The 24,148-nt window shown below is 38.7% G+C and overlaps 1 protein-coding gene across 1 annotated transcript in view; it reads left to right on the forward strand.

Annotated features, from left to right (window-relative positions):
- Positions 1 to 24,148, forward strand: part of RARS2 (arginyl-tRNA synthetase 2, mitochondrial) — a gene marked incomplete at its 5' end in the record, with an annotated part of 36,541 nt that overhangs the window by 271 nt on the left and 12,122 nt on the right. Inside the window, 10 exons of the mRNA XM_010146025.1 lie at positions 2,639 to 2,722; positions 5,943 to 6,040; positions 7,101 to 7,156; positions 8,653 to 8,736; positions 12,353 to 12,429; positions 14,283 to 14,438; positions 16,348 to 16,454; positions 17,062 to 17,157; positions 18,901 to 18,961; positions 23,617 to 23,693. Coding sequence (XP_010144327.1) covers positions 2,639 to 2,722; positions 5,943 to 6,040; positions 7,101 to 7,156; positions 8,653 to 8,736; positions 12,353 to 12,429; positions 14,283 to 14,438; positions 16,348 to 16,454; positions 17,062 to 17,157; positions 18,901 to 18,961; positions 23,617 to 23,693 — 896 coding nt within the window. The remainder of the gene's footprint in view (positions 1 to 2,638; positions 2,723 to 5,942; positions 6,041 to 7,100; positions 7,157 to 8,652; positions 8,737 to 12,352; positions 12,430 to 14,282; positions 14,439 to 16,347; positions 16,455 to 17,061; positions 17,158 to 18,900; positions 18,962 to 23,616; positions 23,694 to 24,148) is intronic.

Genomic DNA, 24,148 nt, shown 5'->3' on the forward strand with positions numbered 1-24,148 from the left:
TCTCCAAGCACTTGTTTGGGTCAGAGTCGTTTAGTGACTTCACCTAGCATGATTGTACACAGAATCTTTGTGGGGAATTGGAGAAGCAGTTTTAGTTAAGTGGCTAATCAGTTTAGTTGTGAAATTATTGTTTGCAACTAGTTTGAGAGTAAATAATATTTGTGAAGTTAGGAGGGTATCTGAAGGGTATGCTACGGTCCGTACTGTTGCCCAAAACTTGAGGAAGAAATCGAGTATGCGGTGGCTTGGAAAACCAAAGACTGCAAAATCCAGCACTAGAATGGCAATGGATAAATTTAGCCTGTGGGACAAGCAGGCCAGACTTTCAAATCCCTGACTGTTTCAAAGTGAAGTTTCTTAGAACAGCAATTTTTTCAGGTATGTAAGTCTGAGAAATGGAAATGGCTGAGGTGCTAAGACTGACTACAGCATAAAAAAAGAAGCAGTGTGCAAAACAAGGTCTACAGAGGTGACACAAACCTTCAAGGAAGGGAGGGAAATGAAAATTCAGAGAAGTTGGCGTGCATAAAGTTGAACAAAAGTGGGATCAGAAAGGTGATGCTGAGGTTTGAGGGATAATTTGAGCTGAAAAAAATAATTTACAATCTAAAAATGTATTGCTGATGCCAGAGGAGTATAAACTAGGAAATTTTGTCAAAGTTAGTTGCAAAGAGCAGCTAGATTGAATAATGAAAGTGCAAATGATTCTTCATCTGCATCAGAAAGAGTAAGGGTTGTTCTATGATCCAACAAGAGAAGCTAAACGATTTCTCCTCATCCTTTGTCACTGCTGAGATGTTGAAGAGAACTGTAGCTTGGACTCATTCTTGTAACAGATGAGAATTCCAACTCAGGTTGAAGAACAACTGCTGAAACAACTTAGAGGTGATCTAGAACTATAAAATAATTCAGGTTGGAAAGGACCTCAGGAAGTTACCTGTTCCCATCTCCTACTCAGTGCAGATTGTTGAGGGGGTTTGGATGACTGAGGACTTTTGAAATCCTATCAGGTTTTGAAAAGCCTGCAAGGGTTCGACAGCTTCCCTGGGTAATCTGTTCCAATGACTGTAGCATCACAGCAACAGTTTTTTTCCTTGTGACTTGTCTGTCACTTTAAATTAAACAGCTGCTGTTCCCAGTGTTTAGAAAGCTGCAAATTGTCTCTCACCTTTATTGCTTGTGGCTCATTAAATAAACCTGGGACACTTAGCCCTACATGCTCTTTACATGGAAGAGCAGTTGTAACAGACCGTCAGTATAGCCCCAAAACTGAGTAGACCATGCTGCTTAGACAAAGGAAGAATTCCATTAATATCTCAGATTTGTTTTTGTTGGGTAGGGAATGAAGGAGAAATTACTAGAAATTTACAAAATATGGTCATGTCATCCACAAAGAAGGTGTGCAGTGTAGAAATTTACAAAATACAATTACATAGCAAAAACTAGCAGAGAAAAATGTAGGCAGGTTTTTTTTGTCATAAACAGTCAACGGAGTGCCTCAAGGTTCAACAGTATGTCCTTGTCACTTCTGAGGAAATAGGTCACAGCAACTGAAATACAGATATTTAGGTTAGGCAAAAAAGATGAAAATTTTTCAGAAGAAAATGTTTAGCAGAACAAATGGTATGGAGAAAGGCCAGTGGGAATTTCTGTTTTCTGTTTGCCCCATAAGTAGAAAGGACCTTTCTTAAAATGATAAGGTGGGGAATTCAGAGTCAATACAATAAATATTTTTTCATGTAGATTGTGAATAAACATTGGAATTTGTCATTATTGGAACTTGAGAGGGTTAAAAAACTTCAAGGCTAATCATGACTTCATGTTCTAGTTAAGTTAGTGTCTAGCACGGGGGTAAGAATTTCTTTTTTATGCTGATGACCTTCAGTAGGAATGTGTAGCTTGCCTCTCTCAAATGTATTAACTGAGTGATAAAGCAATTGTGTCATCTTTTGTATAAAAGACAGGTAGTTTAACAAGAAACTCTCAAACCTGACAGGTTGATAATCAAAACTCTCAGCCTGTGAGCAGACCAAAATTTGTGTAAAGAGAGGATTGACATCAGGGTTTGGTTGCCCAAATATTGTGTGTTCATAATTTACAAAACACGTGCCTTATGGAAATTGTAAATGAAATTTTTGAGAAAATTGCCTTTAACATCTTTACTTTGTATCTCTGGATACTGCAAAACATTGTCATTAAAGTCAGAAACTGTAAGAAGCAGCACTCCAAAATTTCTGTTTCAGGTTTTCTTTAAGGTGTTGATCCTGACTTTTTTTTTTTTAAGTGCTGTCAGGTGCTGTGTAAGTTGGCAAATGTATCTCAGCTTTTCTGTGTACAAAGAGATCAACTACTGCTCCCAGTCAAAATAAAACACAGACTGTACACATGCAGGGACTGAGGTAAAATGTGTGACATTTCAAGCTGAATTACATTCAGAGCTATTAAGCAAGGATTGGAAATAATAAAATCATCCCTTTTCCAACAGGGTTGATTAAATGATCCATTTGTGATTGCTTCAAACCAATAAATTACATTTAAAGTTTAGAGTGGATTAAATTAGTACTTACAGTGGATTGAATTGCAGTTTTCCAGTTCACCTGTTTTCATGTAGAGTTTTTGTTTCATTTTGTTGTTTTAGCTGAAATGTGATGCTGTAGTGAGTGAAATCAGCGCTGGTCCAGGAACAGTGACCTTTACAATAAATAGGGAATTACTAGCAAAGGTGAGTAATATATTTCAGGGGCATTAAGGTAAAAATAAATTCCTCCGTATAAAACTATATACTTGTCTCAGAAAAGTATTTTCTGTGTAAAACTGTCTTTCATAAGTTCTCCTTGAGGATCTCTGTTGCTGGTTTGTTATGTAGGCCTAGAATTTGGAATGAGGTTCACAAAAATTTATTCTTATGAGGAAACAGTGTAGCTGCTGTTCACTTATAACCATAATTCCTCCTTTTCCTCTCTCTGCTTTAAAAGGCAAGCTTGGCATTTGCTTTGACTTTCTACAGTATACAGCTCAAAAGTTTTGATCTTGCATGTGAAGAGTCTTGTTTAAAATAGAAAAGGATGATAAAAAGATACCTGAAATAAAAGCATTTGACAGCAGATCTATCATTGCATACTTTGCTAAAAATATAAAAATAGGGGAAGATGTATTCCTCAAAGTCCGCTCAGTGCCTGGCTGAAATTGAAAGCTTCATGTGCTAACTTAATGAAAGGAAGACTCTGGTCAGTCTGTGAGTAGTGTCTCAGTTGTATTCTCTCTGGATTATTTGCAAGAGCTTCATAAAGCTAAGTAGATGGCTGGTGCTGTTAGACTGAGGACAATGAAAGCTTTGCTAAGATAGTTCAGCTAACTTTTGGAGCAAGCTGCATTGTGGTGGTGTTCATGCCTTTCATCTGTAAGTTTAGCAACTCTTGGCAAAAATCATGCTGTGGTCTTAGAAAATTGACCACGTGTGAATTAGGGGCAAGAAGTCGGATCTTTACCTAATACTGGTGAAGCCCTCTTCCTGTCGGCACTTCCACTGAGTCACTTGGGTCCTCTTTTCCTGAATGGTAAGACCCTTTCTTCATGCAAACTGTTAATGCTTTGTTTAGTGCCTTAAAAAAGAATCCCTACAATTTTTCATTAGCTATTTATAATCCATCTTGATAATAACATAACAGCTGACTATTCACTGAAAGAGTACAGGATTTCACAGCGTGCTTTGTCTGTAGGGATTCTAGTCAGTTTAATGATTCAGGCAAAACTATGTGTCTGGCCTGGTAGAGTTTTGCTGGAAAAAAAGTGGAATTAGAACGTGCAATTTTGCATTATGTCAGTGAGGAGAGAGGAGGAGACAAACCCTAGCTGTGACTTTCACTGATAAGGAGAATAGGTCTGTGGGTAAATTTGATGATTTGTGTGTATGTCCAGCTTACCTTCTTAGGTGCCATAATAAGAACTAACATTTTTTTTTTTACAGACACCATTCCTTTTTTTATTCTAAGTTTATTCAATATTACGGAAGAGTTTTAAGGTGATTTTTGGAGAGGGAAGAAATAAAAGTTTCTGCTGAATGGAGTGAGATTTCCACTTTAATTTATGTTGTTAAAGGCCTCTATTATCTTCAGGAAGTTTGTCTTCGCATACTAGGTTTTGTAATGTATCGCTGTCTGTGTGACACGTTGAAGTATGTAGGGTATGTACAGGGACTTAACCTCGCTGTAGGAATGCATTACTGATAATACAGTCAGCATAGAATTCCTCTTCCCACAAACTGTGTTTAAGCTGTTGAGGAAATATTTTTAAGGCATTTTACACAGTCTCCATGCTGTCAAAGTAAACAAAATTTTATAGGGATCATTCTCGGTGTCCTTACAGACTTGCACGTGGGGAAGGGAAGAAGGGGTGTTTGATGTGTGAGGATTGAGCAGTTGGATTTCTTTGGCACTGTCGGAGTAGAAAGCAGCTGGCTTTTGGTGCCTAGAGAAACCTAGCGGTTTTATTAGAATGTCAATGTATCATGTTTTCCTCTTTCTATTAGAGACCTAAGTGCCTTGATAGTTCTGAGGAAGTTTAAATTCTTGGAAAAGTCTCCTGGTTTTCTGCTTCCCCATTGTATAAAGATATTGTCTTCCAAAGGGAAAGGAAAAAAATAGTAGGCAGATGCTATTCCTAAAACGGATTAATAAAGAAATACAGGGGACAGTGATGTAACGTAACTAGAAAAAGGTTCATCTTCTGGGATGAACAGTGAGAGCAGTTTAAATTTATGCTACCAAAATTAGAAATGGCTAAGGCTCTTTTGCCTGTGTCGCTGGTTGATGTTTAAATATGCTGTTAGAGGTATGAATGACCAAATGTTCCATGAGCTGTTGTTGCAGTCGACCTGCAGTGAACTGATGGAGAGGATTCTGTAGTACTTGTTTTGTCTCTTGAATTGTCTTTAGTGATAATCATGAAGAGTAGAACTGTGGTACTGCTGTGTGAGATTTCCTGAAGTGAAAGAAATGCGTTCTTGTGTTATTCAGGTGAGCTGCATTTGCATGGTAATACACTGACACAGCAGAGCTCATGGGATTTCTTGCAGGCATGCAGTCACACTGAGTGTGCGGGAGGTCTGATGTGTCCCAAAGGGTTGAACCTAAGTGGTCTGACTGTGCTGTGCTCAGTAGGTGTCCCCTGTACTTTCACCTTGACAAAAACCTTGGATATGGGTCAGGGTTCCTAGGAATTTGAGAGAAATAGCCAGACACCTCAAAGCGTGCCTAGATAAGATGTATTCATGGGAAGATAAAGCTTTTGAGGAAGTCCAGAGGTATGGTATGTAGCTTTTCTTTTATTAATTGAAAAAGGGGGGAAAAAAATCTGTTGAGAATGTTTTGGCTGCCCAATGAGGCAAATACTCCAGTCTAGTTTACTGTTCAGAAGCTCTCCTACTTTTTCATCCAAATCTGCAGTTTAGTTCTCTTTTTTTTTTCTATAAAATTTCCTGGTTAGGTAGGTTCTTGATTTTAAAATGTGATACCTGAATTAGTAGAGGCGAGGGTCCTGGTTGGAACCCTCTTTGCATGAGAACTCTCATTTTACATGAGGTCACTGTTCTATCCGCATTCTTGGACTTAGTTTCCCTTCCTGGTTCCCAATTACCCCAGGTTACTCCCTTGTCCTTTCATGTTATGTAACTAAAAAATTATAAAAACTAGGCTTTCCACTCCTTCGAAGTTTCCACCAAAATCAGCCTTGATTTTCACTCAAATCTCTGCAGCTTTCAAAACTTAATGGAATTTTCATCTATATATGAGATCTTATTTGGTGGCTGGTCTGCCAAGCAAGCTGCTAATATGATTAAAAGATGTGAGGTCACACTCTTGTGTGATTGGTAAACAGATTTCCTGACCACACTTTCTGTTGTTGAAACATATTTTCCTTTTTTTTTAATATTCCTTGTGGTTTAGACTGTGTTGCAACAGGTGTTGAAAGATGGCTCAGAGTATGGAGTAAAAAGTGAACTTTTCTCTACAGTGCCTAGACAAAAGACAGTGATTGAGTTTAGGTAAGTGCATGTGATGAGTCCTGTGAGAAAACTTACTTGTCTGCTGATTGATACTTTGCTGATGAAATTCATTGCTGTGATGTATGATGCCTGTGAAGTTAAACCATATTTACAGTATTACATTCAGCTGTATTTGATACTTTGATATACTTGCCAAGTAGAATATAAGTTATATTTGGGCAATTGAGGCTTTTTTCCCAGAGATAGTTCTGGTATTAAAAAAGTTCACACCTCACACTGTCCTCCACTAAGAATATTCTCATTTAGTGCATTGCAGTATGCATTTTTTAAGAGGGCTTCTTTTATTTTGTTATCAGGAAACATGATCTGAATTTTCAGCCACTAACCCATTTCTTTTTTCATCTTAATACCTTCCTCTCTGATTTGCTAAAGCAGCCAGGCATTTGTCTTGCTAAATCTTGTCAGCTGCTGGCCCCAAAATCTCTGTCCAATGCAATTTTGTATATGGTCACCTGCTCATGGAAGGAAAAGTGTATGACTTAGATCTCTGTGTATAAATACTTTTGTTACTTATACTTCCTGTGCAGGCTTCCATAGTCATGGAAAGTAAGCACTTGGCTTTAATTTGAAGGGTGAATTTTCACAGCTGAACTTCCGCTTTATTATCTGGGCAAACAACTGTGGGTACAGGGGGGTTTTGAGGGGGAACTTGTTGGTAGGAGAAGATGTGATTTTCGTTACTGGTTCTTGTACACAAGGTTCCCCTGTCCAAATCTATCTCTAATAAAGAATGATCTGTATGTCCAAAACATAGTGTGAGATAGCGTAAGTCCTTTGTCAGGGGAGTTCTTTGTTGTGGGGTTGTTTGTGGTTTCTTTTTCCCCATATCACTGTTAGTTAACTGATACTGGAAGAAGAGTTGATTTTATGGGAGAATCTGCTGTCTAGAACAGAAGCTAATCAGGGACTTCTAAGGGAATATTGGTAATGGTGGGTTTATTTCAGTCCTTCTGCTATGTGCATGAGTTGTATTCTTTCAACCTGGTTATCCGGCAGTCATGTACATTGAACAAATATTACTTGTGAAAATTTCTTACAGCTCCCCTAACATTGCCAAAAAGTTTCATATAGGACATTTGCGTTCCACAATAGTAGGTAAGTACTCGTTTAACTGCCTCCCGAAAGGGCTCCTTTGTCTTCCTGCTTCACCTAACTGGGAAACGCTGCTAATAGCCACTCTTCTAGTGGAATGGCTGTGTCGGGCTCGACTGCTAATTAAAAATCTCTTGCTCTTTATGTAGTGAAGAGAGTGATGTGTTGCTGGCAGATTTATTAAGTCACACGTCATAGTTTTATGACTGTGAACATTAAATGAAGTAGTTTAAAACTGTTCTACAAAGACACCCAGGGTGGTTTTAATTGAGGTGTTAAGAGAGTCCTTTGAATCTTAAATTTCCAATTTGCACTGGTCTGTAGAGCAGTCAGATAGTTATGTCTTGGTGGCTGTCTTGCAAAAAGCTTACTTTTATATTTTAATTACTTTATACCGATACTACTAACACAGTTGCTGTAATTTATAATGGAATAATGAGTAAGTTAAGTTTATTGTGCAGTACTCTAATAGCATATGGAAAACATTATTTCTCCCTCCTTTCCCTCTCTTACAATAAAAACCAGTAGGTTATTAGCAGAAGATCCTACAGCATCCGTGCAGCTATGAGCATATATGAGTTTTAAATTATATTTAATGAATCATATATATTAAATAAAGTTAATAATTCTGCCTCTTCATGGACTGATAGTTGAGTGAAATTATGTATTTGGGGCTTCTTATGTTCCATTTCTGGACTCTTTGCTGTAGAAAAAAAACCCAAAAGTAGTTCTGTAGATCAGTGTTTATCCAACAGTACGAGAATGAATTGACTACATAGAATGGAGTTGAAAGTATTTGCAAGCTATAATATGGTGTTATAATAACAGGAGAAAGCTTTCTACATCCTTTTACATCAGTATTGTAATTAAAAGGTACCATTGAAGCACAGGAAAATAGAGGACGGTGTGTAGGCATTTGTTCTTCGTAACTCTATGGTTGTAGCTAAGCTCAGGAGAAAGATGAAGGATTTTTGAAGTAATAACTGTTAGCACCAAGATGTGCTTTTGTGATACAGTAAGTTTAGAGCATATCAGACAGATAGGGTGTTAAGTGCAGAGCTCCAGCAGTATATGGAGATTCAGGACTTGGTGTTCTCTATTTAATGTCATAGTTAACAGCAGTTTGTGAATTTTTAGTACTTAACCACCTGGTATGAGGTTGCTTGACTGTGATGGGAATATGTATACTGACACATATTTGTGAGAACATGAGAAGACTTTAAAAAGTTCATATACTTTGCAGTACGTGTGCACATAGGCATGTGTTTTCATCACTGTTGTATGAGACACATTATGGCAGCTTTCAAATGCATGGCCTTTCTTTTCCTGCTCAGGATACTGTTGTTTTTAGTTGTGAAGTATTTTAGCAAATTCTGTGGAGTAGTTCATCTGATTACTTTTCATTTTGAATACAGATCGTACAAAAACAGAAAATGGTTTTGCTGGGATGAGAGACTACCTACAGCTGAATAATAATGCCAATTTTGTTTCCTTACCAGGAAATTTTATAGCAAATCTCAAAGTTGCACTGGGACATGAAGTAGTAAGAATAAATTACCTTGGTGACTGGGGCATGCAGTTCGGTATGTTTTAATATTTCTCCTGTTCCTTTTTCTACTGTAGAATATGGTCCAGGTTTCCAGCTTCAGTTTTTACAGGCCCGTTGGATTCACTCCGTGGTCATAAGGAGTAATATTGTGTTTCCATGCATGTAATGTGTAGTTAGTCTTAAAATATGAACAAAACAATCCAGACTGATTCATCAGCAGTATGACCTATACTACTGTACAAGAAATAACAGGAGAAAATTTACCCAGCAGGCCCTCAGTAGCTCGTCTCTCAGGTTATGTATGTGTAATTTGGGGTTTGTTTTGAAAGGGCAGTATAAATATTTTCTGAATGTGCTGGTTATACTTTTGTAGCTCTCATAGATGAACAGCCTTGTGTTGCTACCTCCAGACAAAATGCGTACATGTTACTAGAGCCGTTGCATGTCTGCTGTCATGCTGACTTCCTTATTGAGGTTTTGCATGGTAACAGTTGTGGAAGAGTAAGCTTGCTAACTTACCTATGCCACGCCTGTACACACTCCAGTAGAATAATTGTAACAAAATGTATATTATATTTGGTTGTCTTTGTGTGTGTGTGCTTTCTTTATCTATCTGGGGTTTTTTTCCTCCCTCTGGAAACATGTTCATTATTCATAGAACATAATTGACTTCCACAGCAACTATATTTTGGCAGGTCGAGGCCTGAGAAGTTTGTATCTTTAAAGTTATCCCAACACTTCCCTCAAAATATTCAGTTTCCCTTTAAAATGTGGCAAAAGAGAGGTGTGTAGGTGCAGCATGTGCAAGTGAATAGGCCCTAGAAGACTATCAATCTTGCATGCACGTGTGTTTGCAGGCACACGCATGCACACTCCTGCCTCTTCTGAAATGTCCATCAGATAAGCAAGCACTGAAAAATCCTCTCATGTGCAGCCTAGCATGGCTTGATATTTATTCCCTGACCAAAGATCTTTTACGTCCAATTGCTGGATTTATCAATATCCCTCTTCCATGGCAGTTTACCCTTCCATAGTATTCACAACTTTGAGTCTTTCTATTGTTAATCTTGTGTTTTAATTTGATCCATATTCTCCTTTCCTTTTCTAATTTCCCCCACAAAAGATGTATTTTCAGGCATTTAGAAAAAGGCAGTCATACCCACTTCTTCATTCTTGAAAGCTGGTACACTCGTGAAAACTATAAAACTCCCCCACATCTTTTGCAGTAGGTGCTGAAAACAGTGTCTGTATATTTATTTTTAGGTGGCAAACACAAAACAGTGTCTATTAAGCAGTCGCTTTTGCCCATTCCAGCCCTTATGCTGCCCCCTCCAGTTTTGCTGGTATCAATGAACTGATTATGTTTATAAACAGCTGGGTTAAAAAGTCAGTGTAAATACCCTACTTCTACTCCGCTTATGTATTCATATTCAGCAGTGTAGGTAACTAAAATAGATTCAGTTCTACCCATTCTCCTTCTGTGTTTTAAACAGTTGAGTAAAACATTCTTATGACTGTGAGAGCAGTAATAGAATATTTTTTCCTTTGTTAAATTATTTCCTCTGCAGTTCATTTTTCTGATCCTGTTTCTGATCAAACAGTGTATAGCAGAGCTTTGCTTTACTCAAGAATTGTTTCATAGGAACTGAATACAGAATGACTTCTTCTAAAATTCAGTAATTTCATCATTGCATATTTCATTCATTTTTGCCTCTTAGCCATAATTTTATCACTATGCTATTGTATGATGAATGTGGCAGTGATAATTAAGCAGTGAAATGCAACGTGGTTAAAGGGCTTTTCAACTGACCTCATTCAGTCTGTCTTTGAAGATACCAAATTTTACTCCTAAGTCTGAATATCAGGAATTTAATGGATTTTAATACTAATTTTCCTGAAGGTAGAAAGATCACAATGCCTATTATATACATGTGTGCCTGTTGTCCAGCACATAACTATTATAATCATGCTTTTGACCTAGTAGTTTCAACTGTTTCTTTCAAAATGGGTGCTCCCCTCTTTACTTGTGCTGGCTCAGCTCAAATATATGACAAGTTTTATAACAAATGATATTGTGGTGCTTCCCAAAATTATAGCATAGGAATATTATTGTAATGGTCCTTTCTCAGAAGCAGTGCTGTAATTAACGATCTGTCAGCATTTGTATTACAGCTGCTGTGGTCAGAGGCTTTAGAATGTAATAATTGAAAACGTATTTTGCTGAAACATTCAGAGTCGTCCCCAACGTTCAGGCAGTTTGGAGGCAGGTTTCTTTAAGGTAACAAAGCTTATGCAGTCATATTGTCTGTTCATCTGTCTTCCTGTCACTCTGCTCCCAATAACTCTTGAACATATTGTCCAACTTCAGACACATCTGACAAAGAAAAATGTCTCCAGGAGAACAAATTTCTTTTGTTACTGTGACAGTTGGCAGCCAAGTAGGAATAGAAATACAAAGTAGTGCCCTCTGGGAGAGAAAGTTAACTTCTGCGTTTAGCCTGCTGGCTAACCAGCCGTCACGTCTAAGTCAGAATCAGTCCCGACACGCTGCTGCATCTTGCCAATAATTGATGAGTGTAACAAGAGCTGGAGTTAGTTTAGGGAAGACAGAAACATGTGGAAAGGATGTGTTTGGATTGAATAAAAACTCTGTCTTGCTGGGGGTTGGACTGTGAAGCCAGCATTGAAAAGTGGAATGTGCACGTACACTTATATCTTAGAGTTCACTAGGAAATGAAGCCTGGATTGCTCAAAGAACAAGCTGTCCTTGAAGAAATTTGTTTTCACTAGAATTAGACTCATTTTATTTCCTAAACTTTAACTTGTTTTTCTTACCTAAATCTGCCATGGTTTCTTGCCATAGTCAGTGTTTCCAGGTTTTTGAGATAGTGCTATTTGTTTAGTTGCAGAGGGTTTTTCAAAGAGATACCTGCATACCTGTTGCTTATATGCTGTCTTCGCATCTGTCCTGGTCCTTGTCAGCTCAGAGGAATGACATGCCCTTAAAAGCAGCCTCAGAAGATCTAAGAGGCTGCAGGGTTAATATTGCTAGATTACTGAATATGACCTCTTTCAATATAGCAAAAAGATTGGGATTTGGATCTTGCCCTTCCAGAGAGTTCTGAAGCCAAACTTGGCACGTGATAAAGCTGCATATTTTCAACATGCAGCAAAAAGTTGCCTTGAAAGTATGGTATGTGGAATACCGTATTGTCCCAGTTTCTGTTGTCCTTTAAATGATAATACTGTTAAGGGAGGAAGCAAAACAAGGAGTTCTGAGCTTGTTCTGTTGCTGGATAGTTTCCACTGTGCAGTTTCTCACTTAGAGCTGGTTGCTGTGTAAAAGATAATTTTCTCTACAAGTCCAGAAACACAAATTCCATTTATGAGGAACTGAAAACTCAACATACTATTTCTACTAGTTTCTAGCTATTATAATTTGGGGGAGGGTGGGGGGATGGGTTATGCAGTGGAATAATAGGCTCTGTTTTTTATTTGTTTTTTGAAGCATACACCATTATACTATTAAAAAATGTAAGGCATTTCTTTTATTACATACAACGTTAAGACTAGACATGCTTGTGAAGACAGTTTAATGAAACAATATACTCTATGCTGTTGTCTAACTCTATATTTAATTGTTATTCAAGGTTTATTGGGTGTTGGTTTCGAACAATTTGGCAACAAAGAAAAGCTAAAATCCAGTCCTTTAGAACACCTTTTTGAGGTGAGTTCGGAGAAGATCAACTAGGGACTTCAGAGGACAGTTCATTTAACTTACCTGTCAATTTTGTACAGAATGGTATGTCCGGAGGGTCTGGTGAGACTCACGTTGGATGTAAATGTCCATGCTTGGAGGACAGTGCTAGCCTGGGCTGTAGCAGTAGAACACACCCCGTAAGGGAGGTAATCATATGGATACTGGGTTGCTATCAGCTGTCTTAACTGAGCCTAGGTGACCACTGAGTGGAAATGGTGTCTAGCATCAAATGCTGTATTATGGTGGTTACCAAAATGTTGGTGATGTATGGTGTGTAGTGGCATGTATGGTGTGAAAATCCTCTTGTTGCTAATATTTTTAGAATAAGTTATGTTAAATTTACATTGCTCAATACACGAATCACTGTGGTTGGGGAAAAGAATCCTTGAAGTGTTTTGTTTCCAATATGGAGGCTTAGCATATATAGGTAAGGAGGAGTGATGGTTACTTTCCAGAATACTGTTCTGGCTCTGCAGAATGCTCTTCTTCTAATTTCCACAGCAGTTTCTATATAAATATATAGACAGATGTACCTTTCCAAACATCTTTGCACCTTCCATTATGGTCAAGAGTCAGATGCAGATATGCTTTTTGCTTTATTTTTTATTTGTAACAGCAAAGATTTGGGGGGAGAGGGGAGGAGTTAAAATGTGTGAAGCTGCTGATGGGGGAGGGGGAGTTTTGTTCTTGGAAAGGGTTGAATTTTCCCTCTACTTTAAATTTCTTTTTTGTGGCCGAACTAAACAAACATTAATCCTGGAAGCCTGTCAGTTGCACTTCCTGTTAAAATATTTAAAAATCTTGGAACATAAAAGGAAAGGGAAAAGTTCAAGAGTTTTGTTGTGCAAGCTTTTTTTTTTGATAGACGGAACTCATTCAAGCAAGATATTGTTGGCAAACACATTGTCTGAACGTTTCAGGAGTGAAGTTTTTGTATATATTTTTAATCCAGATTGCAATATTTATTACAAAGACTTTAAAAGTTAAACAGCATTGAACTATTTGAGTCTAAATGCATAACATAACCGCTAGTTAATTTAATTGTTTTTACATTGTACTTTTAACTTTTTAAAAACTCTTCCATGGGCTTTCAAGACGACACATGTGAAAAGCAAGGTATCTCTGTCTAGGCAAATATTTGTCCTTTAGAAATAATAGATATGTTAATGAACAGGAGAGCTAAATTTGCTGTACGGAGGTAAAGTTGGCTGATACAAGAGTTTGTAATGCTTTTAGCAAGCTTACAGCGCATGTGTGTTTCTAGTCAGTGCTCACTCTCATGCACTTGACTTCACAGCCGTGGAGAGACACACAGCATTTATTAATACAAGTGCAGAGTACTGTAAGTAAGGGGTTTTGGATAGGAACTGGGGTGGGGTTTTTTTTGTGAGCTTGTAAAATACCGAGTCTATCCAGGATTTTGCTGCTTCAACTGCTACGTCATTTTTAGGCAGGGCAATTGTTATAAGTATCAGCTTTATGAAGAAAAGTCTCATGTTTAAATGTCTGTGATGGTTTCTCTTTCCAGCATAAATTAGTTCTTCCGTATTCTGCTGCTGCAGTTGTTTCAAGGGTATGAAAAGAAGGATAGTGACAGCAGTAAGGAATTACAGCATTAGTCTTTATTTCAAGATAAGCTGCACATTTTCCTATTGGAGTTTGGACTACTCATTCATCCTTTAAATAGGAAATGTGTTCTTCTAACACATTTAAAAAATTTTGATATTACAAATATCTTTGTATTGTTCTTGTAGAACTTTGCTTATTTTTGTTGGAGGGGAGGATTATACTTCAGCATTTTCAGTGCTATTGTATTTTAGGTGTATGTACAGATTAACAAAGCAGCAGAAGATGAAAACACAAAAAAGCTGGCTCAGGATTTCTTTAGAAAACTAGAGGAGCATGATGAGCAGGCACTGTCACTTTGGAAACAATTTAGAGACTTCAGTATTGAGGAATACACCCGGATTTATAAGGTACAAATCATCCACTGCTTTTTCTGTGTTGTTGGTAAAATGGTCTCTTTTTATCTATTGCTCCATCAATCTAACTGACAGTGCACAGCACCTCTTCACCCAAGAGACTGCCCAGCAGCGAACTGACTTAGGAACAGAAGTTGCCGTAATGTCAGTTCATTGCCTCTCCACTAAACTTTACAGTATTGTGGGGGAGATGTTTTTCAATATGCCAGATTATGCCCCATTCTCTTTGGAAAAAACAGTAGTTGATTTAATATCCAAGCAGACCATTACTTTAGTTGTTGGCACCCTAGATACTTAATGGAGTGCATATAATTGGCCCTTAGACTAATTCTCCCTTTTCAGAGGCTCTGAAGGTAGGAGTATGGTGCCAAGCAACAAAGCAAATCAGTGTCAGATAAATATTGTTCAGCTTCACTTTATCTTTGAGGTTGGCAAAAACCCACTAAGTGTTACAGTTTTCCTGTTGTAAATTTTATTATCTGTTTTCACATTTCTGGTCTAATGTTAAAATGCAGATCTGTATATGTTGCATGTTAAATCAGTTGTAAGAAATTATAGCAGCAGGAGTTTACGGTAGTGACCAGTGCGTAAGTCACCTGCAGGATGAACTGAGCTAATATACAGCCATCTGTTGCATACTGATCTCAAGAATGGAGCCAGTGTCCACTGGCTCTCCCACTTTCATGGGAGATGTTTGTGCCACTGACCACCGAATGAATTCTATGAATGTGGGAAACTGGAGTGAGATACACCTTCTGTCATTGAATCCAGTCTCCTGGTATTAATACTATGTAATCTTACTCCAGAACCAGCTGCGTTCATCTGAAAACCAGCTAGCGGTTTTTTTTCTCGCAATGAAATTCTGGAATGGGTGCCCGGTTTTGATTGACTTAGACTCTTTTTTTTTCTAACTTGCAGATCTGAAGAATTTGTGACTCGCTTTATACCACTTTTTTCTTCTAGTATTGTTCTTTACTTGAAATTGTACTTGTCCATCTCCTTCCCCTTGATGTATTCATAGAAATTGGTCACGTCTTCTTTCATCGTTGATTGCCAAGTTTAAAAGAAATGGCCTGCCCCTTCCTCCATGATCCAGATAATGGGGCTGTGCTTTAGTTTTTTCCCTGAAACGTATCACTGGATTCATGCCAAGTACTTTTAAGTTAAGGTCTCTTAAGCCTTGACAATTCTAGTGGAAAGCTAACCTATTTGCTAGGTATGTGGTTATTGGGCTGTGTGTGCAGTTGCATCATGATAGTCTCTCCTCATTAATCATGGGCTGGCTGATACAGCTAGATTTTTCTCTCCCAAATCCATTCGAACTAGTAAGTATTGAGCTGAAGGACTGACAGCTTTGTTGCCCTCAGTTAAAAACCTTGTCTTTTGCACTATTACGTTTCACCCAGTTTTACAGTTAAGGGCATCCTGTCTCTAAGTGTACCCTCGGCCTCCCTGGTAATGGTGATTTCTGTATGCTCAGCAGTGTTTGTGAGCAGTTTCTGCTTTTTAAAATTTCTTTTAGCATCCTTTTAAAATAGGATTGGTTTCATGTCCAAGTAGCTTCTCTGCGGTCCACTGATTTCACCCCCAGCACAGCAAGTCAGAGACCCACTTCAGATTTTTTTTGTACTAATTGCTCTATCCAGTTTACACACCATTTCTCATTAACATCATATTCAATACCATGTTCAGCTCAGGGAGGTTAATGCTAATGCAGAAATCAATTAAATCAAAATCCAAACATCTTTCTTTTTAACAATGAAGTGACATTTCCTGGAATAAAATTAATCCTTGCACTCTATCTGACCTGTGATGCAAACCTATCATCTGACTTAATTTGAAGAAATGATTAGCCTCAATCTTAACTGTGTTACCCTTCTTTGATATTCTTGGAACTTTTCAGCGTCTAGGAGTGCACTTTGATGAATATTCTGGAGAATCATTTTACCAAGAGAAGTCCCAGGAAGTTCTAAAGATGTTGGAGGATAAAGGACTCTTTCAGAAAACCATGTATGAACTCATTATTTAACCTATTGGTGCAGTTTACTTAACATCTCAGTTGCATTTCAAATGAGATTTGATGAGTGAAGTTTGTATGTAATCTAAGAAGATTTTTTTAGATGGCTTTGGTAGCTGTTGTAGAAAAAGACTAACAGAATTTGTGCAGTCACAGCTAAAAATTGTTTGTGTTTTCTGTGGCTAGCACAGAAGCCTGCCCATGACAGATTAGATACAATGACAGCATTCAGCTCCTAATGGACTTTTAGGCTGTTAATTAGTTTGGTAGCTGCATGTGTCATTTAACGAATTGACTTAGATGAGATCCTTGTCTTGATGAAGGAGCTGCCTGGCTGAACTGGGATAAAGGCTGTAGTCATGAAATGCACCAGAATGTGGGCAGGCAGCTCCCTAGCGTCAGCAGTGACAACCAACCTAGAGGAACAGTTTTCAAAAAGACTTAAAGGAGACAGTCACTCAGAGAAAAGAATGAGATTGTCTAGAGAGAGGGGGTTTCCATGGCAAGAGGCCTTTGCTTTGGTTCTGACCTTTTATCTGAACCTGCTTGTATATTTGATCTGGCTTGCAGTTACTTCAGTGTTTTTCTCTCAACTTACAGCAAAGGGACAGGAATTGTGGATCTTTCAGAAAAGAAAGATCTCTCATTGTTTTCCACCGTCATGCGTAGTGATGGGACGTCTCTTTATATAACAAGGCAAGTAAGCCCACTTGTGTTTATTGCCATTTATTTTGCCAGTAAACTCTTGCACATGAGTACATTTGAAACTGATAGTACAGATTTTGGAGCCTTTATTTCTGGGATGGGACACCTTGATTAATGAGTAGTTTTAACTGGAATTAACAATTTAACGTTGATAGGATGAAAATGACTTGGGAAAACAACTGCTTCTAAATACTTTTTCTCTCCTTAAGCAATCTGTTAGTAAATCTTCTGTTTCCATAAATCATAGTACTTTCTCCAGATGCCAGCTTTGAAAACAACGCTGGGATCTCTTCATCTAATAAACACTTGCCAAATAGTGAAGGTTTTAGAAAGACCTTTGCTTAAAATGTTTGACAGTGTGATGCAGAAAAAAATTACTTGTTCAGCCATGTCTTTATTGATACAGTGGGCACACCAGTACCGTAACAGCAATTCTATCACTGTTCTCCTGCCTTCTCATCAGTAACCTAAAATTCCTTGTGGATATTTTAATATGAAAGCCTTAGCAGTTTCTTTGTGCTAGTAATGCGAGTAAATCGGATATCTAGCCCTCAGGGTAAACTGTGTACAGCTTTTTAGGGCACGGGTATTAGAGAGATGCTGCAGTCAATCCTGTCTGAATCCTGTAGCCAGACAAGCTGCCACAGCTTCATGCCCACAGGTCCAACCAGTAGTGAGGCTGAGCACCTGTTCCCAGTAGGCACACGCACGTGTATATGCACACAGCCTACCAAATAGGGCAACACAGACAAAACCACTCAGCATAAGTGACCTCGTTTTCTTCCCCTCTGGCTGATGAGGATGAAGATCTATTGGTGTGAAGAAATACACGTGTATATATATATATATACACATATGTATGTATGTGATCTATATTCTCTACATAAGTAATATACAGATGTACTGTATGTATAAAGTATTCACGCATAATGTGTATCCCTCCATGAGCTGAGCTTCAACAGTCTGCCCATTAGCTGTCCCCTGGATCCCCAGGTCTCCCCACCTGCTGGCACCTGGCTATGCAAGCCCCCAAGGCTCATAGCCCCACCCCAGTGGCTGTGCTGATCACCTGCAGGACACAACCAGACAAACATCCTAACCACCTGTCCTTTTATCATATTTTCCCTCTCTTTTCCCATCTTTGGTTCCTCTCCTAAGCTTCCCGTAATAAGTCCTGTACAATTGAAAAATGCTTTTCATTTGCATCCCATGTGTCCCATGTCTTTTAGGCAGTAACCTCCCTCAGTCAAAAGCTGGTCTGGCGAGCTGCTCTTGGTGACCCCTGAGGGGGGTTTCAGACTGGGATGTCTGAAACACCTCTCCTGTGATAGCCCTGGGAGAGGCTCGAGCAGGTTGTTTCTCTGCGCTACTTTGTGCATGTGAAGATGAGTTTTTTATTGTATAACACAATGCTGAGCACTGGGTGAGTTTTTCCAGGAGAGGGTGGTTTCTCTCAAGTCGCAGTCGATTGGTTGTCCCAGTAGGGAGACAGAGACGAGACTTGGTCTGCATCTAAGAACGGTTTCCTCAGTAACTTTCGTAGCTAGTGGTTCAAAAAACCATTTCAAACACATTGTGAACAAAGTATACATGTGTCCTCTTTTGTTTTGTAAGGCATACGTGGATCCCTCTAATTGGGCAGTGCTCTCCCCTCCAGAGCAGTAGATTATTTTCCTAAGAAGCAAATAATGAGATATGTTTGAGTGAAAATCAGTTTCTCATTATCTCTTGCAGGGATCTTGCTGCTGCTATAGACAGAATGAATAAGCATAGCTGCGATACTATGATTTACGTGGTAAGTAATTCTAGATTCAACGAACACTTCTGAGCCTGACTCTGCCCAATAATCCAGGGGGCCTCTTGCTGCAGTATGACTTTGGCACACGGTGTTTTTGGCAGTAAAATAGATGCCCTTACTGCCCAGCAGCTGTGCCTCAATGTGGCAGTGTTTCTTGTGGCATGTTTCAGTTTATGACCTACAGAATGGTTGAAAAATCAGCTCTGGAGTTATTCTCTGTTACAAAAGCTCATTGCAATTTGTTTTAAAGAAACTGTTGACGTTGTATTTTCTATATAAATGTTGTCATTAATATTTAAACAAGTCAGAAACTGCTGTCAGTGTTATAAATGGTTGTAAAATGTCTATTTAGAAATTAGTGGTCTAAACCAAATCCAAGTCTACTCTAAAGTTCTGATATCTTATCTGAAATGTAAGTTTTTATGGCTTTGAACAATCCCTCAGTTTCATTATGAGGAAATAGCACATAAAATACTGCGTAATCAGTCTGGACGTAGGAGCAGTAGACAGGGAATCTTTATATTTTTTGGTTTGGTAATCATAGAGTCATCTGGTTGGAAGAGACCTTTAAGATCATCGAGTCCAACCGTTCCCCCTGCACAGCCAGGGTCCCTAAACCATGTCCCACAGCACCAAATCCACACGTTTTTTAAACACGTCCAGGGATGCGGTCTCCACCACTTCCCTGGGCAGCCTGTTCCAAAGCTTCACAACCCTCTGTAAAGAAATTTTTCCTGATATCTAACCTAAATTTCCCCTGGCATAACTTGAGGCCATTCCCTCTTGTCCTGTCATTCATAACATGGGAGAAGAGACCGACCCCCACCTCCCCACAGCTTCCTTTCAGGTAGTTACAGAGAGCGGTAAGGTCCCCCCTCAGCCTCCTCTTCCAGACTAAACAGTCCCAGTTCCCTCAGCCGCTCCTCACAGGACAAGTTCTCTAAACCCTTCACTAGTTTTGTTGCTCTTCTCTGAACCTGCTCCAGCACCCTAGCGTCCTTCTTGAAGTGTTATTTTGCTTTTTAAAAATTCCAACAGTATCAGTAATGAATAGGAGGCTTATCTCCTCACTTGTGTGAAACTTTTTTTTGTTCTAGTATTACCAAGGACGTATCACAAAATGCTTTTAAATTTTTTTGCCAGATTTAAAAAAAATAATTGTGAAAACCGTGTTCTTTTACTTGAAGTCAATTAATAACGTGGAAAAAATATGAATGTTGTTTGTGATGCATTTGGTAATGCCCATATATCTGCTCTGGTACAGTTTTTTCAAAGGTCAGTATAATGTTACAGATATCATGATTCAGGGGAAGGGGGAGAGACCAGTAAGCACAAAATCAAATATTCAGTTTAAAGTGTGACTTTTAGTGAAGTCATATTCCTCCTTTTATTTTCAGTCTCCAGGAAGTTTCCAGAGGCTTTCCAGGGATTTCTTTTTTTTTTTTTTGTGGTTTTTTGCAGGGGGATTGCTTGGTTTTGGTGGGAATATTTTTGCCTTTAATGACTGGAACATGGTAGGTTCACTGGCATCGAAGAGCATTATGGCTGTGAAAGTGCAATGCGTTAGGAGTTAAGGAAGTTTCCTGTCTACTTAATATGGGCAGGTAACTGTTTGTATTTGGCATACCGTGAGGTAGGTAGTGAGGACCAAGGGAGGAGGAACAATTAGAAGGAAAGAAAATAGTTGGGTCTTTTGGACAAATCGGGGTATGGGCTGAATGTTACACTCATGGAGTGAGCAAGTGTGGAAGAAGTAGTCTTGAGTTGACTGGCTGCTCATCCCTGAACTCCAGTAACGGTTCACTTCCTTGCCTGGGCCTCTTTGATCTACCCCTCATCCAAACATATACAGCAAAATCAGGCTGTGATGCGATCACTGTGTCCGTTATAATCGATGTCTCATTCAAGTTGGAAATGACAGATGAGCCTGTCTAGTCCTTATCTCTCAACCTTTTGGATGACATGGTTAGTATCTTTATCACTTCCGACTTTCTAAGGGCTAAGAAAGTGGCTCGTAAAATGTGAGGAGGATAACATAAACTGCTAGGAGAATTTGTGGGACAGGCAGCGGGATGAGGGAACTGCCGGCCTTGCTGAGCTTTGCTGCAGTTTTGGGGCAGTACTTTACACCGGGTTAGGACGTTACTCAGTGTTACCAGAGGCGGGGGGACTTAATGGGTTTAAGTGTGAATACCGATTATTTTAGTCTTTAATTATTAAGATCAGGATTCTGAAATACATTTGTATTTGTTACAAGAAAATTGTTTAGAAGCTAATGAGTCTTACTTTATAAGATCATCTTATTTTCATCCAATCAACTTGTTTAAAAGAACCTTAAATTGGTTAATTAGTTGTAATTCTGTAAATCAGTACATATAAATCAGTGCATTTATAGTTTTTAAAAATCCTGCTTGTTTCATAAAAGTGCAGTGAGGTGAGTAAAATATTCAAAACATTTTCAAATGAGTGACATGTATTATTAAAGAGATACAAAGATTCCATCGAACTCCATTGCTCAAAGCAGGAAATGAAAATGCTTTTATGTATGAAGAATTAAATACAGCATCAGACTGCGAACTTCTCCTTAAAGCTAACCAATTAGACTCAGTTTGAGGGCCACGTATAAATAATTTTGGCGCCTGTAAGGAAAAAATTGACGTTCTTCATAATTTTAGGCTTTTGTGTTATTTTTGCCATGCTATGAAGCTATGGAGAAAAAAAAAAGTAGTTTTATGAAATGGTACTGTCTGCAGGTTCATCTTTTTTAACCTACTTACACATTCATGTTTTGAGTATTACTTTTAGACAGAGGTGAGTTTTGTGGTACTCTTAGTATTTGTTCCCATCCTTCTTAAGAAATTCAGTTTTCATGCAATTTTAATTATGTGGATTGTTCAAACGTAATGAACACTCATTGTTATGCTTCTTGCAGTATTACAGAGTACCCCAAAACACGGGAGTTGATACCTCGTTTTCAAGTGGCCAGCTGAAACATGGAGTTCAGCTTGTACTGCCTGATAGGTGTTCTTATCTTGGCCTCTCTTTTCACATTCTTATCTCCATGGGAGTTTAAAGGGTTATTAAAAAAAAAAAAGAAAAGCTATTAGATTCTGTTAATAATTTTAAATATTCTTCTGTGTGCTGTTTCTGTATACATTGGTGAAGACAAGTAATTGCAAACTTAAGCTTGTAGTTTGGTTTTAGCTGAGTATTCTGCTGGGTGAACAGTCACAAAGCAGCGGTTAAGTTCAGAAGGATTGTAGTCTTTTGCCAGTGAGAATTGTCATGATTTGTCGCAGTACCTACTCGCCAAAGACTGCAATCCTTCAAAGAGGCTTTTAAATGCTGGGATCATGGTCCAGGTGGTGAGTGACACACTGTTGTGCACACAAAACAAAACCAGTTTCTGTCATGGAAAATATGATCTCTTGTAAAACAGGAGACTAGAGATATTCAGACCTAGAAAGAGGTCTGAAAAAACAGAGAGAAAAAAAACAGCAGAGAAAACAGTGAGGCAGCATTGGCCAGTAGAGTGAGCTGGCCTTAGTCTAAACTTTGTAACGTTTGTTATGTGAGACCTTTTAGCAAGAGAGATCTGGCTTTGTAATAGGTACAGAGAGCATCTTTCCTATATACCGTGTGTGGAAGAGAGCTTGGAAGGCCTTGTTTGAAATGCTGGCCACTGCAATGCATACATTCATCAGCTTTGTTTGTGAATTGACAAAGGGCGAGGTTGTGCATAGGAGCAGAGCAGTTACTAGGAACTGTGAAAGAGGAGGCAGCTGCTTGAGGCTTGGTACAAAGGTAGAGTTGAAAAAAAAAACCGGATGAGCAGCGAGTGAAGTGCTTAAGACTTTCCTGACTTGGAACGCCAAACAAATAAGGAAATAGTGGTTATCTGGTTATCATGGCAATGTTTTTTAAGGAGGGATAAAGGAATCATCTGAGTGATGTAGTCAAAGCAACTAGGTAGGAGAATGAAATTTGCAGCAATAGCTGTAGCTAGAAACACATGAGGATCATTGTTAGATATAACTGCCATCAGAAACTGCTCTAAATCATAGGAGAGAGTAATTAGAAGTGGAACAGAGCACTAAAGATGCATCTTTAATATGAAAATGTGGTAATTTATACTGTTTTTTTTTTTTAAATTATGCATCTGACTTACAGTATAAAAATCCACAAATCACGCTGGAGGCAATAGAGACTAGTGGCTTCTGGAGACAGACAGCTTAAGGAGGTGTTCTGTTTCTCAGTCAAAGCAACCTTAAAGGTTGGTGATGTGAAACATGGGTATGTAAGAAGAGCACCAAGGCTCTGAAGTGAAAATGGAGATGTTTTGTTTGATGGGCAGCTCACAGATTATGTGAAACTAAAGAACATCAAGGTTTCATTTCACTTCATGTCCTCGCCTTCGCAACCTAGGAATAACCATTTTTTAAAAGGTAGATTACTTTTTTTAACAAGGTGCAAAATCCCATTGCCATAGATTCCAGCTGTTACGTTTTTCAAGTCTTGCCTGTCTTCGTAGGTCTTTAATTCTGCTTGCAGTAGCTTACTGGTGCAGCACCCGTGATGTTGTGTGTTTGTTAAAAGCTAATCCTTATCAAACTTGGAGTGTTACCTGATAATGCACCAATTCTGTTCCTTAGACAGATAAAAGTCAAAGTAATCACTTCCAACATTTGTTCCGAATACTGAAGCTCATGGGTTATGACTGGGCAGAAAGGTATGTATTTATGAATCTTAATTATATAACTTTTTCTAAAGAATGGCTGATAAATACATTGGAATTTCAGTGGAGTGTTCTTTTGAAGAGAATCTCCTGATTGTGACCACCTACCACTGTGCTGTAGCACACACCACGCAGGCATTGGGAATGAAACTAAGCTACAAGATGTGCTGCTGCTGTGCAACTAATGAACTCCAGAGCGCAAGCAGACGTTTGGCCTGTAAGATCCAAATAATGCTAGTCCAATAAGGAGGAAAAAATTAGAAAGCAAACCCTCAGAACTGTGTGCCCCCAATTGCGGGCTTTAGGTCCTTGGCACCTTTTCGTTCTATGAACGCATCCTCCTGGTCTGCTGTATTTGCAAACGGAGACATCGCCATGCATTCACGATGTGAAAAACAGCCCTGTCTCGCAGTTAACAGGTCTTTCATGGCTGCTTGGTGTAAAAATGG

The sequence above is a fragment of the Buceros rhinoceros genome, unplaced genomic scaffold (genome assembly GCF_000710305.1).
Source record: "Buceros rhinoceros silvestris isolate BGI_N320 unplaced genomic scaffold, ASM71030v1 scaffold1252, whole genome shotgun sequence".
Taxonomy (NCBI): domain Eukaryota; kingdom Metazoa; phylum Chordata; class Aves; order Bucerotiformes; family Bucerotidae; genus Buceros; species Buceros rhinoceros.